Raw genomic sequence first — 18,461 nt, 5'->3', positions numbered from 1 at the left:
GATGACAAATTTTAACTTTTGCAATTTTATTTTTATTATTATTTTATAACAATGCATATATAGAAATTTAAGTCTTAGATTTTGCTAATAATTGTTTATTTGATAATATGTTTTGGGTGGATGAAATTACAACAAATTTTTTTATTAATTGGTCTAATTAATCATTGTTAAGTATTATTGATTTTCTTAGTTACATTTTTTGGAGTTTTAAATTGTAGGCAAAAAAAAATAAGGTTTGAGAAAATTTGTTTAAAACTAAAAGAATAATTTTCAAATTTTATATTCTGTTTAATGATCCACAAAATGTTATAAATAAATTTTATTAAAAAATGAATATTTTTGTTAACTAGCCTTTTGAATTTTTGAGAAAAATTGTATTTTATTCATTTTGGTACGACAAAATTTATATTTATAATTTATGATTGTTCCTATATTACATTTATAATTTTTCCTACAATAAATAAAAATATGATTACGAAATACATCACTCTTTATTAAATTAGTTTAAATTGTAAAAAAAAAAAATTAATAAAACCACCATAAAATAATTATCTCGCGCAAGTGGCTGCGCTAAGTGGCTATTCTCACTAATTAGCAAATGAATTTTATATTATTTGTTATGACATATTTTTTCAAATTAAGGGATACTATTTAACAATAGTTTAATTTTAGGTAAAACTTTACCATTTAAATTTCAACACATTTAAATTTTATTCAAACTAAAAATCTATTATAAAAATTAAACTTAAATCCCGAACATCAACCCACTTTTTTTTTTCTTAAAAAAAAAAAAAAAAAAAAAAAAAAAAAAACCCACGTTTTGACTTTTACTCCATTTAAAAGTCTATAATCAATATTTTAAGAAAAAATAATTAGTAAATTAATTTTATATTATTTGTTATGATATATTTCATCAAATTAAGGGATAATATTTAACAATTGTTTAATTTAGATAAAACTTTATCATTTAAATTTCAACAAATTTAAATTCTATTCAAACTAAAAATCTAAACTTAAATCCCAGACAACAACACATGTTTTTGTTCTTAGAAAAAAAAACATTTTGATTTCTACTCCAACTAAAAATCTATTATCAACATTTTATGAACAACTAATTAGTAAATTAATTTTATATTATTTGTTATGATATATTTCTTTAAATTAAGGGATATCATCTAACAACTATTTAATTTAAATAAAACTAAAAGTCTATAATCAAAATTTTCTAAATTTAAATCCCACACAACTCAACTTTTTGTTTTTGTTTTTTTCCTCAAGTTGCATCCAGTATTAAATTAATTTTTTATTAGGATATTAAGCTACAAGACACTTGACTAAGGGATAAGATTTAACAATAATTCAATTTAGATAAAACTTTATCATTTAAGTTTTAGAAATTTAAATTCTACTCCAACTAATACTCTATTATTAAAATTTTCATATTTATATATTAAGTCATGGCTTTTCAATATTATCTTTTTAAGCATTAAAGTCAGCACTATAATTAAATCCCGCACGACACACCCCACGTTTTTGTATTTTTTTTTTTTTTATACTTTTTTTCCCAATATGCAACTTTCGCTTATATTTTAATTTAATAAATTCATGATACTTATTGTTCTTTACTTTTAAATTTGCATGCAAGATATTATGTCAAATGAAGTTTTCTATAAAGAAGCAAAACAATAAGTTAAATTTCAAACTCTAAACAATTAGAACTTAAAGCAATTTTTTTTTTATTAAAATCATTTACTTATTTTATAATGTATTATTACAATTTATTTAATAATTTTGTTAATTTTTTTTTTAATTTAGCTTTTATATATATATGGAGATAGGATTAAGTTACACTTGAGGTAATTTAAAGCAATGTTACTTCACTCATTATTTTTTTTTATTGAATATGAAATTTGACAAACCAACCGTTAGGTTACATTTTCTTCTTATAATCTCAATGCTTGCAAAATTTCAAAAGATAATTTGAGATCACTAACCATTTTATTTATAAATTTTTAAATTCAAAGTTTTTTGTATTATAAAATTATGCATAGAAAAATAAGTTTATAAATCACATTATAAATAACACCCTATCCTTATGAAATTTAGCATGCATGTTAAGAACAAAAAAAAAAAACATGTAGTATGTGTTTGGATTCACGTTTTGCGCGTTTCACGTTTTGCGTTTTGCGTTTTCTTCTTCTTCTTCTTTTTTTTTTTTTTTTTTTTTACATGTTTCAGCTTTAGGGGACAACTAGCACTGTTCATATACTGTTCACAGGACCCACAACCACTTTATTCAGAAAAAAAATATATTAAAAATAGGTCCCACAGCACTATTCACACATTTAAAAATTATTTTGTTACAGTGTTTTCAGTTTTCAGCAAAATAAATTGTATCCAAACGGACCCGTAATCTAACAGTGAAATTCTCAAAATACTAATCTCATATAAAATTATTAATAATTAAGTAGTGTAATACTATTTAAAGTTACACAAGACGTAACTTAATCTACATTGTAGGAAGGAGAGCTAAAAAGAAATTTCTCCAACCATATCAAATTTGGTACTTAAAATCAACAAAGGAAGAAGAAATTACTGAAGACAAATTGATAAATTCATATGAATTTGCTTATGTTGATGAAACAAATTATGCAGCACAAAGTTTAGTTCATTTGTCATAGATCAAAAGAATTAAAGGTACAAACCTTTAAAAAATTCACGGTGACAAATAGTAGAAGGAAAGACTAGTATCAATTGCCTTCATGCCGACAGCAGAACATGCCAACATAAGATTTTCTAGAAAACATGGCCATACGATTTATCTCTTATGGCTGATGACATCGAAGTGCTACGTTAGATGGATGAAAATTAGAGCCCTATCACTTTGATCACTTTGCCATAAACATAAATATCATAAACTCATCAACCAGATGAAGGGGTAAGATTTGCACATGCAATGCAAACAGTAAAGAAACAGTTGTATATAGACACATGTACCATTGTCCGGACATTTAAATCCATATTCTTATTTAGTTTTCTTCTTAACTTTGTCCATGTAGCAAACAAAGATAATAAGTCGGATAAGTCTTTAAGAATTATTGTACTTTAGGACACCTAGGCATTAACAAGTTATTCCTTTTTGGTTATCTTCTTATACTCCATTCTTATTATATGTAGAGTATCATTCTTTTGTAAAGAACAACGAATAATAGAACAAGACTCTTTTCAATTTTTTTTTTTCCTTAAAAAATTATATAAAACAAGATTATCAAAAAAAAAAAAAATTTTATATAAAACAAACTTGTTCGACAAACATGACTTGTACAATCTAATTAAACTCGGCAACTCTTGCCAAGGAAGTCACATCCGTCATAGACTTCCAACCCTGGCTGGCCCAGTTGCTCTTCTTCAAAACAAGCACAGCGCTTACTCATCTTCCCAGTCAAAGCAATTTCCAAAGGCCTCTGAACCAACCTTGGGACGCCAACATCACACCAAACCTGACCAAAACAATCAACACGTATGATATTGCTCCATGAACATTAAAATGCCTGTTTAATCATTATAAAAGATTTGATTCAATTCTCATTCTCTATTATGTGCTCAAGTTTCCTTAACTACAGCTTTGTGTGTAACAAGGTGGATGCTAAGTCCACTACCTGCCATGCACTCATGCGCAGGCAGACATTTCTTTAAACAAGCTTCTACCACATGAAGTTGAATCCCTAGTAAGTTATGGAAACTGGGATGGAGATCCCAACAGCGGGAATAGCACTAACACATGGTTTTCAAGTAATGAAAAGATACCTCTCCACCATCTCCCTGGCTCCACCTTGAATTGCAACTGGGTTGTTTAGCTTCTTCTTTCTTTTGTTTCTCCAAAAGCTGTGCACCTCTTGCAGCCTTCACTTCAACTCCTTTCAAATATTTTGTGGAATTTCCTTGGCTATCATAGTAACGACCTACTAGCTTGCCAACAAATCTGACAATCAGGAGTAACACTAAAAGCATTATGCTTGTTCATTGAAATTTTCATGTCAACACTGAAAGCATTATATGCTTGTTCATTGAAATTTTTTTCTTTTAAGAGATCCATGGAAGCATGTCAAACTCAAAACTGGAATATGAAGACGTATTAGTTTAAGAAAAAGAGAGCCATATTAAGTTTTGTCACCAGATGTCCGCAGCAACAATTATAGGAACTGACAGTGAGTACAAAAAACAGCATCAAATTTATGTCAACATCAGCAAATTAGGTGTCTAGTTAATTTAGCAAAATGACTTTGAAAGGATAAATTAGGCATAAGTCAAAATCCAAAAGTAAATATTAGAAACTTTATAGTAATTTTCCATGTTTCTCTTTGCTTCTATGCAATGTAGCCTTTTTCCAGATATCCATGGGTCCAAAATGATATTAGAGCCTCATCAGTATAAAAGGTCTGTTTGGGCCATTTGTGCTTTGTAATACATATATTAAAATTTATTTATTAATTAGGAGTAAGGATTGACTAAAAGTATTTGGGGACATAGGCTTTTTAAATCTCGTATTTGTAAGATACGAGTTCCATGCTTTGAGTGAAGCTCGTCTGTGTCTTGAAGAGACAACTTCCACTGAAAACATGAAATTCGTCTCTTGAAGAGTCGAGTTCAATCATTAAACTCTTCTCTCCAACAGATGAGATTCAAAAATAGCTCTTTCCCAGAACAACTTTTAAACATGCTATTTTGCCAAATACTTGTTTTAAAAAAAGAATTATTAGGCCATCTTTTTGTTATAGTCCCCAGAATATCTACTTGTTTCAGTTTCTCTTTAGGTCTTTGTTTCAAGTTAAGATACTCTATGCAATGTATACTTATAGCTTGACGGGTTATGTTATGGTGGACTTTTGGCTTTGTTTTCCTTTATAAGCTCTAAAGTTCTGATAGTTTTGAGTTTTCAATTTGGGAGCAACAAATTTTGTTTATTTAAGATGCTCACTTATGTAACGTGTTATTCAAATGTAATCCTTTATATTTTATTTTTATTTCCTTTATAAGCACTTGTATTTTGGTTTGTTAGTTGCTGGGATTTTGTCCCTGATCTGCATCTTTGGGTAGTCAATCTTGGCTGTGTGGTTTAGATATTGTTTGTCTAGTTGTTGGGAGTTGTTTGCCCTGTTGTAGCATTTAACTGTCGTGGCTGGTTTTCCAGCTTGTTGCTTAATAAAATCCACTTGATTATCATTATTAAAAAAAGGGAAAATTACACTTTACCACCCTAAACTATCCACTAGATTACACTTTGCACCCTAAACTATCTGACTGCACACTTTGCACCCTAAACTATCACACTTATCACGCTTTGCACCCCGGTGTTATTTTTCTATTATATTTAACAGAATCTTGTTGCATGTGACAAGCACATGCTTCTTACTTAGGTGAAACAAAATTAAAAGACTGAAACACCCTTCTCAAGATTAATTAAAACAAAACCTAATTTTTTTCTTATTCGTTTGGTTTCCCGCTGCTTCATCTGCACTCTCCCTCTCTCTAAAAGAACACAAAATCTCAGAGTTTCTTCCTTGGCCATTGGCAAAGTTTAAATCTTCTATCACAGGTTAGCAAAATCTAAATGCATTCAGTTTATGAGATTATTGTTCTAAAATTTCAATTTCGCTTCCTAACTACCTCTTTAAATCGGTGATTTATTTTATGTGTGATGTTGTTTTGGGTTTGGATGATATATATATATATATATATATGTTTTGTGTTAAGTTTCATATGATTGAGCATCTGTCTAAGCAGATTTGTGGATGGGTGTGTGCGTGTGGTTTTTTACTATTTGGTAGCTTTTTGAATTTTTTTTAATTATGGATGGGTATGTGCGTGTGGGTTTTTTTTTTTTTTTTTTTTTTTTTTTTTTTTTTTTTTTTTACTGTTATAGAATATTATTATGTGTTTGTATTGACTTAGGTGGTGTCTTCAATTGGTCCCCACATTGTATAAAATAATTTTTGTCCCACTCGTAATATTGAAAGCATGTTTTTGACTAGAATATTTTAATGCAGAAAAAAATACAGCCAAAACATGGAAGAATGTGATTTAATATTTGAGATTCACCACGGGGGAAGGCTCAAGAATTTGAATGGGTTAATTTATGTTGGTGCTGACATAACAATTCATGGTAAGGGATATGATAGGGACTGTATGTCCTTTATTGAGGTTGAGAGTGTTTTGAAGTCATATGGATATAAAAGGGGGGATTTAGTTTATTACAAACAAGTTGGCATGAATTTGGATGAAGGGCTTGTGCAGATAAAAACAGATCCAGATGTGTTGAAGATGGTTGACTGTCATAAAGGTGTAGAAAATGTGGTATTATACACTGTTAGTCAAGAGATCGACAGTGATTGCATACCATTTACTCATAACCTACCTGAAAGTGATATTATTGGTGGTAGCAAAAGGAAGGGAAAAGAGAAGTGTGTTGCTAATGCTACTGGTTTTAATAGACCAAAATTGCAAATTAAGGGTGGGAAAAATAAGTCTACTGGTAGCAATAGGAAGGGGAAGGAGAAGGTGTGTGATGATGTTGTCCCCCTAGGGTATGATGCCGATGGTGACCTTGATGTGGATTGGCATGAAAATATAGCTGAAGATGAATATGAAAGCTTGAATGAGAGTGAAGAAGAGGAGTTTGATGTAGAAAACAGTAGAGCTTATAAAGATCGTTTTTGGAGTGAGGTACTAAGTGGTGATGAAGACATATTTGAGCCAATTGGGAAGGAAAATGACCCCAAGAAGGAATTGTATTTGACACATGGAGAGCAAATGGGTAAGGATTGTGGTTCTGATATTGCCAAAAGTGATGAGCTGATTTCTCCTAAGCCCACATCTGAAGAGGATAACTGTAACACCAACAAAAATCTTGAATTTAATGAAATTGATATGGCCTGTCCAGAACTTGTGAAAGGTTTGCAGTTTGGTGACGTTGCCACTTTTAGAGAAGCTGTCAGAGAGGCCAACTTGATTAAAGGCAAAGATTTACGTTTTGTGAAGAACAATAAAGACAAGGTGATTGTGAGATGTAAAGCTGAAGGATGCAAATATAGGGTTTATGGTTCTCAAGTAACAGATGAAATGACCTTCCAAATTAAGACATTGAACCCCACTCACACTTGCACTAGGGCATACAAAAATTCAGCATGTACATCAAGGTGGATTTCTAAGAGGTGTTTAGATATGATTTAAACTGCCCTACTGCTGGATTGCAGAAAGAGATCAAGGATAAGTTTCATGTTGATGTGGGTAGGATGCAGGTGTATAGAGCAAGGAAAAGTGCTGAAAAATTAATTGATGGTGACGATAATGAACAATATAATAGAATTTGGGACTATTGTGAGACATTAAAGGCTACAAATGTGGGTACCACTACATTGATGTTGGTGGATAGGCCTACTCTTGATGTGGCAGGTACATTTCAAAGGTTATACATTTGTCTCCAAGCTACAAAGGAAGGGTTCAAGGCTGGATGTAGACCCTTAATTGGGCTAGATGGATGTTTCTTGAAGGGCAACCAAAAAGGACAAACCTTAAGTGCTGTGGGAAGAGATGCCAATGATAACATGTACCCCATTGCTATGGCTATTGTAGAAACTGAGAGCAAGGACAGTTGGTCTTGGTTCCTTGGTTGCTTATTGAAGGATCTTGGCCTAGTTGAACAACATGGATGGGCATTTATTTCAGATAGACAAAAGGCATGGGCAATTTTAATTATTTTCATTTATTAAATTTGACCTTTATATATTTTATTATTTTTATTAAAGTATTTGTCTTTTGTATGTAGGGCTTGATCCAAAGCTTTGACGTGGTATGTCCTATGGCAGATCATAGGTCATGTGTGAGGCATTTGTATGCCAATTATAGAGATAAAGGCCACAAAGGGAAAGCACTTAAGGACAAGTTGTGGGCTGCAGCTACAGCATATACAGAGCATGAGTTTCTTGAACAAATGGGTGAGCTTAAGAGATTGTGCCCAAAAGCTTATGAGTATTTGGATAATGTAGATCCATCCATGTGGTCTAGGTCATATTTCACAGACCATTCAAAGAGTGACCTGCTTGTGAATAATCTATCAGAGAGTTTCAACTCATACATTTTAGATGCTAGGGACAAGCCTATAGTAACCATGATTGAAAAGATTAGGAGAAAGCTGATGAGGAGGTTCCAATTGAAGAGGGAAGGGATGTCTAAATTGACAGGGAAAATATGTCCCAAAATTCAAGCGAAGTTGGACAATGAAAGTTTGAAGTCTTCTGATTGTGTGTCAATATATGCTGGAAATGGTTTATTTGAGGTTGAGTGCAAACATCAAAGGTTTGTTGTGAACTTGAGCAAGAGGACATGTGGTTGTAGGAAGTGGGATCTTACTGGCATCCCATGTCAACATGCCATATCTGCCATACTATTTGATGGAAGTGTACCTGAAGATTATGTGCATCCTTATTACACAATTGAGACATACATGAAGGCATATGAACCAATAATTTACCCTGTGGCTAGCATGGAACAGTGGAGAAGGACATCAATAGATCCTTTGGAACCACCCAAGGATAAGATACAACGTGGTAGACCCAAGATAAAGAGAAAGAGGCATCCTTCAGAACCCAAAAACCCATATAAGCTAAGCAAGGCTGGTACAATCATCAAGTGCTCTGAGTGTAAGAAGGTGGGACATAATAGCAGAACATGTCCATCCAAAAAAGACAAGGTTAGTTTTGTGTGCTCTATTTTATGTTTTCCATCGTTAATTCTTGATATTTATATATTTTTTGTGTGTTATAATGTAGGGTACGATGTCTACCAATGCTAAGAAGACACCTACAACAAACAAGAAGCAAGCAGCTGGAGGTGCAAGGGCTACTGCTGCAAGTGCTGTAGATTCAAGGGCTAAAGGTTTAAAGACTATTGCTGTAAGTGCTGTAAATTCAAGGGCTGGAGGTTCAAAGGCTGTTGTTGCAAGTTCCACCGGTGTAAGAACTTCAACGGCACCATTAACAATATATGGTGGTGGTGCTAATAGTGAGCGTGTGGTGGTGCCAACTTTGGAAAAAGCCATTCAAAGGACAGGCTAAGAAGAAGAAAAACCTTGGGTTTGAGCAAATATAATTAGTTTGTGTTGGGTTGTGCAAACTTTTTGTATTAGGCATTAACAACATGTAATCCTTACATTTGGGTTTTTTTTTTTTTTTTTTTTTTGTCATTGTTAATTTGTGAACAATGATTTTTACTAGGCATTAACAATTTTATGTTCTACGTAATCCATACATTTGGATTATTTTTTGTGTCATTGTCATATGTGAACAATGAGTAAAGTTGTTTCCTCAAAAAAAAAAAGAATAAAGCTATTAAAAAAGCACTTTATTTTGTGTCATCATCATGTGGAACTCAAAGCACTTTATCATGGTGGTTTAGTACCAGGTACCCTGTGAGTTCAAAAATATTTTGCTTTCCAGCAATGATTTGCATGTTATTTGTACACTTATTAAGGCCATGGTATTGTATCATACAATTTAGCAATTTGTGACAAGTGGTAAATTCTCAGATATTTGCAGATATTTGATTTGCAATTTGTGGAATTCAAAGCATTTCTGCGTTGTGATCAGATATTACATTTTATTTTATTATTATTATGTTTTTTTATATTATTTATTTGGTGGTGGTGGCCCTTGTGGGGGAGACTTATGCTAAAGCAGGTACGAGGACTTTGTGTTTCTCAAAATCAGTCAAGAAGAGAACGATAAAAAGAATGATAAAAAGAAAAAAAAAAATCAGTCAAGAATTACATCCGTGAATTTGAGACTTTGTGTTTCTCAAAATCACATCCGTGCATTTTGATTTTGCTAACCTTTAATAGAAGATTTGAACTTTGTCAATGGCCAAGGAAGATACAAGAGAAACTCTAAAGCTGCATGAAGCTGCGTGTTTTTTTTTTATTTATTTTAGAAACAGTGCAAACGAAGAGGATGGCCCCACGTGAGATAGAGGGAGATGTGGAAAAATTTAGGTTTTGTTTTAATTAATTTTGAGGAAGGGTGTTTCAGTCTTTTAATTTTGTTCCATCTAAGTAAGAAGCATGTGCTTGTCACATGCAATAAGATTCTATTAAATATAACAGTAAAAATAACATCGGGGTGTAAAGCGTGATAAGTGTGATAGTTTAGGGTGCAAAGTGTGCAGTCAGATAGTTTAGGGTGCAAAGTGTAATCTAATGGATAGTTTAGGGTGGTAAAGTGTAATTTCCCCTAAAAAAAAATATAAAAAGAGCTTCTCCAATAACCCTTTATATGAATTTTGGATCTTGAACTAACCACAAGTGTAATCCATTTCTTATTCATTCAAATTTTCTTTGAGCCATAATAATATCTCACTTAGGATGAAGCACATGACAGGCTTGCACACAACAAACACGCTCCAGTGATGTGTATCAATGGAGAGAAAGTAACATGGTTTCCACAATTTTAGGAGGTCATCTTGAAAATCCATTTTCCAAAATTTTACAATAACATGACCAAGGTATGACACTTTTTGAAAAGGTGAAAGTTGGGTGTTCGAAGATTTATATATATCATTAATCACATTCATTAATAAAATGTAAAGAAAATGTTTCAGAGCTGCATGATAAATCTTTAATTAGAGAGGTTTCCTGAAGTTTCAGATGCAGGCCACTAACAAAAAGCAAAATTCACTGTAGGAAGATTTTTTTTATATGAGGGAAGAGTTATAACATGATGGAGAATTTCCAAATTTGAACTTACTAGAATGAAAAAGACAACTGATCAATGTAACTCACGTGTAGCTTCTGAAATAGAAATCCCGCCATTCAACAACACTCTTCACCTACAAATGTAATATAATTCAATTATATGTGGAACTTGTTAAAGCTGCATTGAAATTGGTTATGGGGCATGGAACAAAATTAATTGCAACAGATCCCATACAGTCGGAGAAAAAAAAAAGGGTTCCCTTGTTTGCTCACTCTATTTTTTTTATTTTTTATTTCACACTTATTTATCTTAAGAAAATAGTACTATTTTGAAAGCAGTGATAGGAATCTGTTTTAACAACCTCACTAAGTACAGTTAGAGAGATTCCTCTCTTTTATTGGTAAAGATTTACTCATAAAAATAGAGAGAGAGAGAGAGAGAATGAAGAATGTAAGAATCTCACAAGGTGGAGTGATGCAGAAGCATCAAATTAGTTGTTTCCATTAGCAGCCTTGTTATAAGGCAACAACAGTCAGCCAATCCTTGAGTAGCTGAGTTCGGCTGTGCAGCAGCCTACTCTAGTGTGGTCTAACAGTTCCAGCAGCCAACCAGGGTCAAGATCAGATGGTTAACTAAGTTGTAAGGCAAGTTAGTTAGTTGTAACTGGAGGGAGAATGGAAGGCTGGAGTTTTCTGCTGTGACAGTTAGTTAGATAAATTCAAATCAGTTAGACAAGTAACCAAACAGCCAACTTGAAGCAGTTATTGTACCAGCAGTCAATTAGATCCACTTGTATTTGTTTGCTGATTGGATAAGCATTAACCAATCAGATTTAATCTTGATTAGAACCAATCTAATGGCTGTTAGTGTAGTGCAGATTGTACAAATAGCAGATCAGGTTCTCATTTGAAATCAGTTTAAAGTTAGTGAACGAAATAAATTCTGAGAGTTCTCTTGGAACTGTGTTATTGCAGAGGTTCTTATCTACCTATAAGTTACTAGTATTGATGAACATCTAAGCCCAAAACAAAGAAAGCCAAATAGTTTATTTTGTCTAAACCAGTCTTTAAAACCTCTACAAAAAAATAAAAGGTTGTACTTACTACCTAGTGCATGATCTGGGAGAGGTGACAAGTCTGCCTTAAACCCCCACTAGTCCAGTCCAGTTCCTTTTAAAAACCGAAATTTAAGCAAAAAGCAGGAATAACCAGGAACCAACAATCCAACTGGAAAAAACCGTAACTGTTGCAGTTGAACAGCTTATAGGCCGGCTTGTTCAAAAAGCCAAAACTGCACCCTTTGGGTATGTTCAAAACGGTGTCATTTTGGTTTTAAAACCCAGACGACGTCATTTTTTAGTTTTTTTTTTTTTTTTTCAAACCCTAATTCCTCTTTATCTCTCTTTCGTCTTTCCATCCCCTCATTTTCGCCGCTACTCTCTCTCTCTCTCTCTCTCTCTCACTTTGATTCTCTGCTCACTCTTTGCTTCTCACTCTCTCACATTCTTTGCTTTTCTGCTCACTCTCTCATGCTCTTCGCTTCTCTGCTTACTCTCACTCTTTTCGCTTCTCTGCTTGGTATGTTCACTCATAGTCAATTTTCTTTTCTCTTTTTCTTTTTTTTTCTTTTTTGTTGAATAATCTTGTGCATGCATATCACAAATTATATTAAATCTCAAGGTTTTTTTTTTTTTTTTTTTTTCAGATTTGCTCTGCGTCTCTGCCTCACCAAATTGAAAAGATTTTAGATTTGCTCTGCCAAATTGGTAAGTCTGTTGTCTGTCTGTCTGTCTCTCTCTCTCTCTCTCTAGTTTTTTTATATAGTGTAAGGAGGCTAATCCCATGTTCAGTTATCTCAGATGCAAACTTGAAAAATTTCCAGCCTTGTTTGCAAAGGCCGGAAAATTGAATTACCACAGCCCCAGACCCAGACCCAGACCACTGTCAAAAAATAAAAAAGCAAATAAATCAATTACCTCACTGCTAGATAACCCCTGCAATGAGTCTGTGAGCCCATCTCCTGTATAAAGAAACAAAGGGGGAAAAAAACAAGCTTACATACATCATAATAAATTTGGAGCCGTAATAGTTTTACAATATATATATTAGACTGCAATGGTTATCTTTTGAATTTTGGTTATTTGATATCATAATTTATCATCATTTTTAAAATGACTAAAATGCACACATACCCATGAACCAGGTTGCAAGAACACTCCTAGAACTAACCAATTGAACCCGTGAACTTTACAAAGAATCCCTTTTGTTAGCCTCTAATGCAAATTAATAACAGAAACTGACCAATGATTCAAGCGCATGACAACCAAAAAAGCTTTACAAATTACAAAATTATGAGAGAGAGAGAGAGTGCACAAAGTCTTGGTGCCTTGAAGAACCCATCAATGATGATTGCAAAAACAATTCAACCCCAACTCCACCTCCAACCAATTCCTGCTCTAAGATTATGTTGTAAACCAAGATAATTTACTGAATATAAAAGATAGTAAATCAATTCGAGATGACTAATCTCTTGAACTTGAAAGAGGAAATAGACATTTTTGGTTAATTTTCTGCTTAATTCTCGTTGATGCATTCAACGAATATAAATAGCCAAGGACGAGATAATCTCATTAACAAATCCTAAAACATTGGAACTAATCATATCCTAAAACATAGGAATTAAATTGACTACAAATAAGTAATAATACTAATCCATCTAGGAAGTCTTATTCTATCACTAAACTAAATTCAAATAATTTATCTAGCACCTAGGTCATAACATTCCCTTCCCCTTCAATATGAATATTGTCCTCAATATTCCAAAACATGGGAATAGATGCTTGTCTACACTACACCATATTCTTCTTCCCCAATTGGAGAAAACTCAACCTCGAATCTTAAAGAGTTGTCAGATAAGAATTCGAAACATGGATGCTTGCAAATTCTTTAATCATTTTTTTGAAAGGAAGAGCCTTGTTTTTTTTACATCCTTGAACTCATTGGGAATGACAAATTCAATGTGTGAAATTAGACTAGGCTTATTCGAAATCACAAGAAGCTCCCTTTGATCTATCTTTTCCACTTCATTAACCCTTTGATATTCAAAGGCTATTTGTATAGCAAGTGCATCCTCCAATGTTGAACAATTTTTGGGTTGTAGACTTGATGGAAATGAGTGGGTGGAAAGTGGAAACACATGGTTAAGCTTACACTTAAATACTTAATCCATGTGGGACACTAAGATCATAACATACCACCACGCTCTGCAGCTGACGTCAACGACGACTCATTCTATCGACACTAAACTGATGGTAGCCCTTTCTCTTTTTTGAGGCTCCACTCACCTATCAGTTATTTTAGTCTAGCCTCTAAGTCGCCCCCTCCAAGACCCAACTTCAAAGCCATAATTGATTTGATCCCATACTCAATAAGCTACGACCAATTACTCAACGTGGTGGTTGGCTACTTGGCTCTGATACCAAATGTTACAAACCCATAAGTAGAACTCACCCTTGAAAATCGGCTTATAATGGGAGAGTACCCAAGAGCTTATAAACACATAGTTAAGCTTACACTTAATCTATGTAGGACATTAGGATCATAACAGATTATTGATGCTTGGAAAATATTATTGTGTGTTTCTAGATTTTACTTATCAAAAAAATAAAAATAAAAAATAGTATTTCCAGATTTTAGCCAAAGCACTCAAATTCAGGCATTTGAGTTTCTACTTTGGATGTCAAAAAGCAATGATCTATAAGAATTTCACCTTGGCCTTAGATTAGGGGTCTTCAACCTATTCTTCGCAATGCTCACTATGTATCCAACTATCCATACATCTCATTCCAACCCATTTATAGCAAGATTTCAACTCTCCTTTGGAAATGACGGCTTAAAGAACCAAGGTGGTTAAAGGCAATCCGAGCGAGCGCCTAGGCTATCAAAGCAGTGCAAGGCACCACTAAGGTGCCTCAAAGTATTGAGGCAAGGTGCCTTTAGGGAGGCACTTGACTGAAATAAAAAACCAGTGCATGGAGGCAAGAGTCACACTCAGATTCAGTTAAAAATGAAACTGATGCAATTGGGGGGTAAGTGATTACCAAAGTGATCTTGAATTTAAAGTAGAAAGCTAAAAGAAGGTTTCCTTGTAAAAAATTAGAGGATGACCATGAATAAAAATTTTGATCAGCCTTAGAGATATCCCAATGGAGTATGAACATAGAACTTTGGTTGAAATAATCAATAGGACATGAATAGAAAATATAAATGACAGTTGCTACCTGTGAAGTTTCCTGAAACAAATGCACGAGAAGCATCTCTGAAATTCAATAAGAAGGCAAAAGATGTCAGTTTACAGTTCTTAAACATATATTAAAAGAAAGAACAATGACAGTCATAAATAAGTAAATATAAGTCAATAAGGGCTGTGCTGGAAACTAAGAAGCATGAACACAGACACAGCACAGGGCATAGTGACACGATAATTCTTGAAAGTTTAGGACACAACATGGTAGAGATGCGGCAATTAATTAATATATATCTTTAGAGACATTTTATTTATTTATAGGCATATTTTATTTGTTATTTTAACTTTTCAGGAAAAAAATAACTATCAAAATCTTTAAAAACATATTTAAAACCAAAGGAATTTAAAATTTCACAATTAAAATACAATTCCTCCCAACACACTGATGACAAGCGTGCAAGAGTGTCTCTAACATGTCTGACCAAGGGTTTTAGAGTATGCATGCTTCATAGGCTAGAAATGAGAAGTCTTAGGCAGCAAAGTTTCAATACGTGAATAGCAGGTGCTATGAATCTATGAATCAATTGACCATCTTTTCCTTCATTTTCTGGTTGCTACGAATCTGTGGTCTATGGTTTTGGGTTTATTTGGAGTAAGTTGGGTTATGCCAAAGTTTGTTGTTGGGCTCCTAGCTTGTTGGCAAGGTCAGTTTGGTCATCATCAAAATGGACATGTATAGCTAACTGTTCCCCACAGTTTAATGTGGTGTCTTCGTAGGGAAAGAAATAGCAAGTGCTCTAAAGATAATGAGAGATCTATGCCAGACCTCATGTTATTTTTCTTTAGAACCTTATTGGATTGGTTGTCAGCTTTGCAAAACCAATCATTTCTTCTTTTCTTGATTTATGTAATTTTTGCACTTGATTTGCTGACCCTTGTACACTTCATGTGTACTAGGGTGTCCCTTTTTGATATCAATAAATCTTATTACTTATATAAAAAAAAGTTTCAAAACATGAGTGTTGCCATAGATTCACAAAGGGTGACAAACTATACATAAGCTTATGCATGAAAAACTTCCTAGATAAAATTATCATAGTATAATAGTGCGAAAAAATGTTGAAAATATTCCATAAGAGCATTCACATTGGAGGTGCTAAAATAGCTAAAATGCTATTTTATCATCTCAAACACTAAAAACACCCCACATCCCATGTGCTAAACTTAAAAAAAAAAATTAGCAATAGCAATTACCATAGCTCAATTGCTACTTGGCTCTCTCTCTCTCTCTCTCTCTCTGAGACAAAACCCCCAAACTCATTAACCCTAAGCTTGAGCTCCTCCGATCATCAACGGCAGATCGTCAGAGCTTCATCTCTCTATGGCATCGCCTTCATCAATTGTGGATTGTTGTTGTTGTCATGGGTTGGCGGTGGTCGTTGTGGTGGTCATGGGTCATTGTGGTAGGTTTTGGGTTTGAATCGGCATAATGGTGGCGATTATGGAGGTTGTTATTGAGTATTTTGCTGATGTGGTCAATTTGGGATAAGCTTTTGTGGTGGTTGTTAGGTGTTGTTAGATGTTCGATGGGATTAGTTTTGATATTTGGGCTTGGCGGATTTTTCCGGTGGTTGTTGGCAGTTGTTGTGGCTGCGTATTTTCTGCATTGGTTCAAAGATGGAATGCAGGGTAACCGGTGCTACTGGGTGTAGGATTTTGGGTTGGCTGGGATGGGATGTAGGGAAATGAATTTTTAATATTTTATTGGGATGTAAAGTGTATTGCTAAGTGGTATGATAAAATAGATAAAGTAGCTTTTTGAGATAAGGGTCTGTTTGGTAGACAAACTCAAACTCACATTTTCATATTTTAAACAACATTATACACTTTTTCACCTACACATATTTCAAAAAACTACAAACAACATTACTCAAACTACTCTACCAAACACTTCCTTAGAGCTAAATTTAATTCCAACTAGTTATATAAGCATTCGCATCACTCTCAACAAACTAGCGTGCGCTTAAAAATAAAGCTAAAAACCCACAAAAAGCTCATGCATTAGTCTCAACAAACTAACAAAGAAATTTAACATTCAATTTCACCTGGCTACAACCAGCGAGACACTATTCCTCGCTACTACTAATAAAATCTTCTTCTTTTTTTCTCTCTCTCCTCTCGTTGTTGACTCAAATCTCTCTCTCTCTCGTCACCTGACCGATCAACATCAATCGGCGATGAATGCTCTTCCGATCAACACCATATTTTTGAAATTGAAATAATAATAATAATGCTTACCTTCCAGCAAAATGATTGTAACCCCCTCCAGTGCCATAATGAGATTTTCCTTTAGTCACATCAAACACAGATCTGAAAGAACAATAAAAATTAAAATTAAAAATTAATAGAAAGAAAGAAGCAAAAGGAAGAGAGAGAGAGAGAGAGTAGGTACCCGAGAATTCCTAAAAGTATGGGTAAATCTGGATGAGTGCCATTGTATAACGCCAATTCTTCGACAGTGAACAATCTCAAATCTTCTTCTTCTTCTTCGACGGTGAACAATTTCAATCTGAAGAGAAGAGCGGCCACGAGGGCGACGAAAACCCCCAACACAATAATAATAATACTATTATTCTTCATTCGCCTCTTGCGATCGAGAAGAAGCTGGCCGAAGAGGATGAACCAAAGAGGGCTGGGTGAGTGAGGAGCATCAGCAAGTTTGGGAATGGGAATGTGTTTGATTGCCGCAGCAAGTTTTGGCTGTCGTGGAATTCAAAGATATGTGAAACGACCTCGTTTTGGGAGTGTGATTTGACAAAGAGGAAAAAAAAAATACAGGATATCTCAATTAGGAAGTGGGAACTCACTTCTTTAATGGATTTTTATTTTTATTTTTTATTTTTTAACTAGAAAAATTTTTAGGTATTTTCATAACACAGAAAAATGGTTTTTTTTTTTTTTTTTTTTTTTTTTTTTTTTTTTTTTTTTTTATTTATGGTGAATCCTATCATTAATTTAATAAATAAATCCCACCATAAATGTAAGAAAAGAAAATATCATTCTCTGTACTTTGAGAGTATATAAGAATTACTTCATTCGTCTATTGCTAAAAGTCCCTACTACACCATCATCTATTAATTACTCCCTCCGTCGCAATTTTTTTATTTTGTTTAAAAAGTCAAACTTTTTAAGAGATCATCATTTATTGTTATGTTTACTTTATAAAAATGTATAAGTTTACAAAACTACTATTAAATAAATTTATTAGCTTTTTAAAAAAAAAATAGTTATTTTTAATGAGACAACTAAAAAGATGCCTCAATTAGATTGATTTTTTAAATATTTATTAGTTTCCTTTTTAAATAGTTTTGAAAATAAAGTAGGGATATAATAAGAACATTAGTAAATTAATGACTTTTATTTTTAGAAACAAAACAATATTTTGGAACATCTTAAAATAAAATAGAGGAC

General features: G+C 33.3%; 2 protein-coding genes across 2 annotated transcripts; one reads left to right on the top strand and one right to left on the bottom strand.

The window, feature by feature from the left end:
- Positions 1 to 2,944: 2,944 nt before the first annotated feature.
- Positions 2,945 to 17,795, bottom strand: LOC126715554 (membrane-associated progesterone-binding protein 4). The gene is made up of 7 exons (XM_050416203.1): positions 17,443 to 17,795; positions 17,289 to 17,360; positions 15,025 to 15,062; positions 12,721 to 12,764; positions 10,832 to 10,878; positions 3,808 to 3,982; positions 2,945 to 3,500 (listed from the first exon to the last, which is right to left on the bottom strand). The coding sequence occupies exons 1-7, from the start codon at positions 17,628 to 17,630 to the stop codon at positions 3,333 to 3,335; spliced, it is 732 nt and encodes a 243-aa protein (XP_050272160.1). The 5' UTR covers positions 17,631 to 17,795; the 3' UTR covers positions 2,945 to 3,332.
- On the top strand, positions 7,290 to 9,623 carry LOC126715553 (uncharacterized). The gene is made up of 3 exons (XM_050416201.1): positions 7,290 to 7,736; positions 7,826 to 8,749; positions 8,829 to 9,623. Exons 1-3 carry the CDS (start codon positions 7,293 to 7,295, stop codon positions 9,111 to 9,113), a joined length of 1,653 nt encoding a protein of 550 aa, XP_050272158.1. The 5' UTR covers positions 7,290 to 7,292; the 3' UTR covers positions 9,114 to 9,623.
- Positions 17,796 to 18,461: the final 666 nt, after the last annotated feature.

Source organism: Quercus robur, chromosome 2, assembly GCF_932294415.1.
Source record: "Quercus robur chromosome 2, dhQueRobu3.1, whole genome shotgun sequence".
Classification (NCBI taxonomy): Eukaryota; Viridiplantae; Streptophyta; class Magnoliopsida; order Fagales; family Fagaceae; genus Quercus; species Quercus robur.
Note: the sequence above shows the minus strand (reverse complement) of the source record. Positions and strands in the feature narration are given on the sequence as shown.

Coding starts and splice junctions, on each gene's coding strand:
- LOC126715553 (XM_050416201.1), top strand. CDS start 7,293: ATGCAGGTGTATAGAGCAAGGAAAAGTGCTGAAAAATTAATTGATGGT. Junction 7,737..7,825: donor TTATTTCAGATAGACAAAAG/GCATGGGCAATT, acceptor TTTTGTATGTAG/GGCTTGATCCAAAGCTTTGA. Junction 8,750..8,828: donor GTCCATCCAAAAAAGACAAG/GTTAGTTTTGTG, acceptor GTTATAATGTAG/GGTACGATGTCTACCAATGC.
- LOC126715554 (XM_050416203.1), bottom strand. CDS start 17,630: ATGAAGAATAATAGTATTATTATTATTGTGTTGGGGGTTTTCGTCGCC. Junction 15,063..17,288: donor TACAATCATTTTGCTGGAAG/GTAAGCATTATT, acceptor ATTGAATTTCAG/AGATGCTTCTCGTGCATTTG. Junction 3,983..10,831: donor TTCTATTTCAGAAGCTACAC/GTGAGTTACATT, acceptor CCTGATTGTCAG/ATTTGTTGGCAAGCTAGTAG.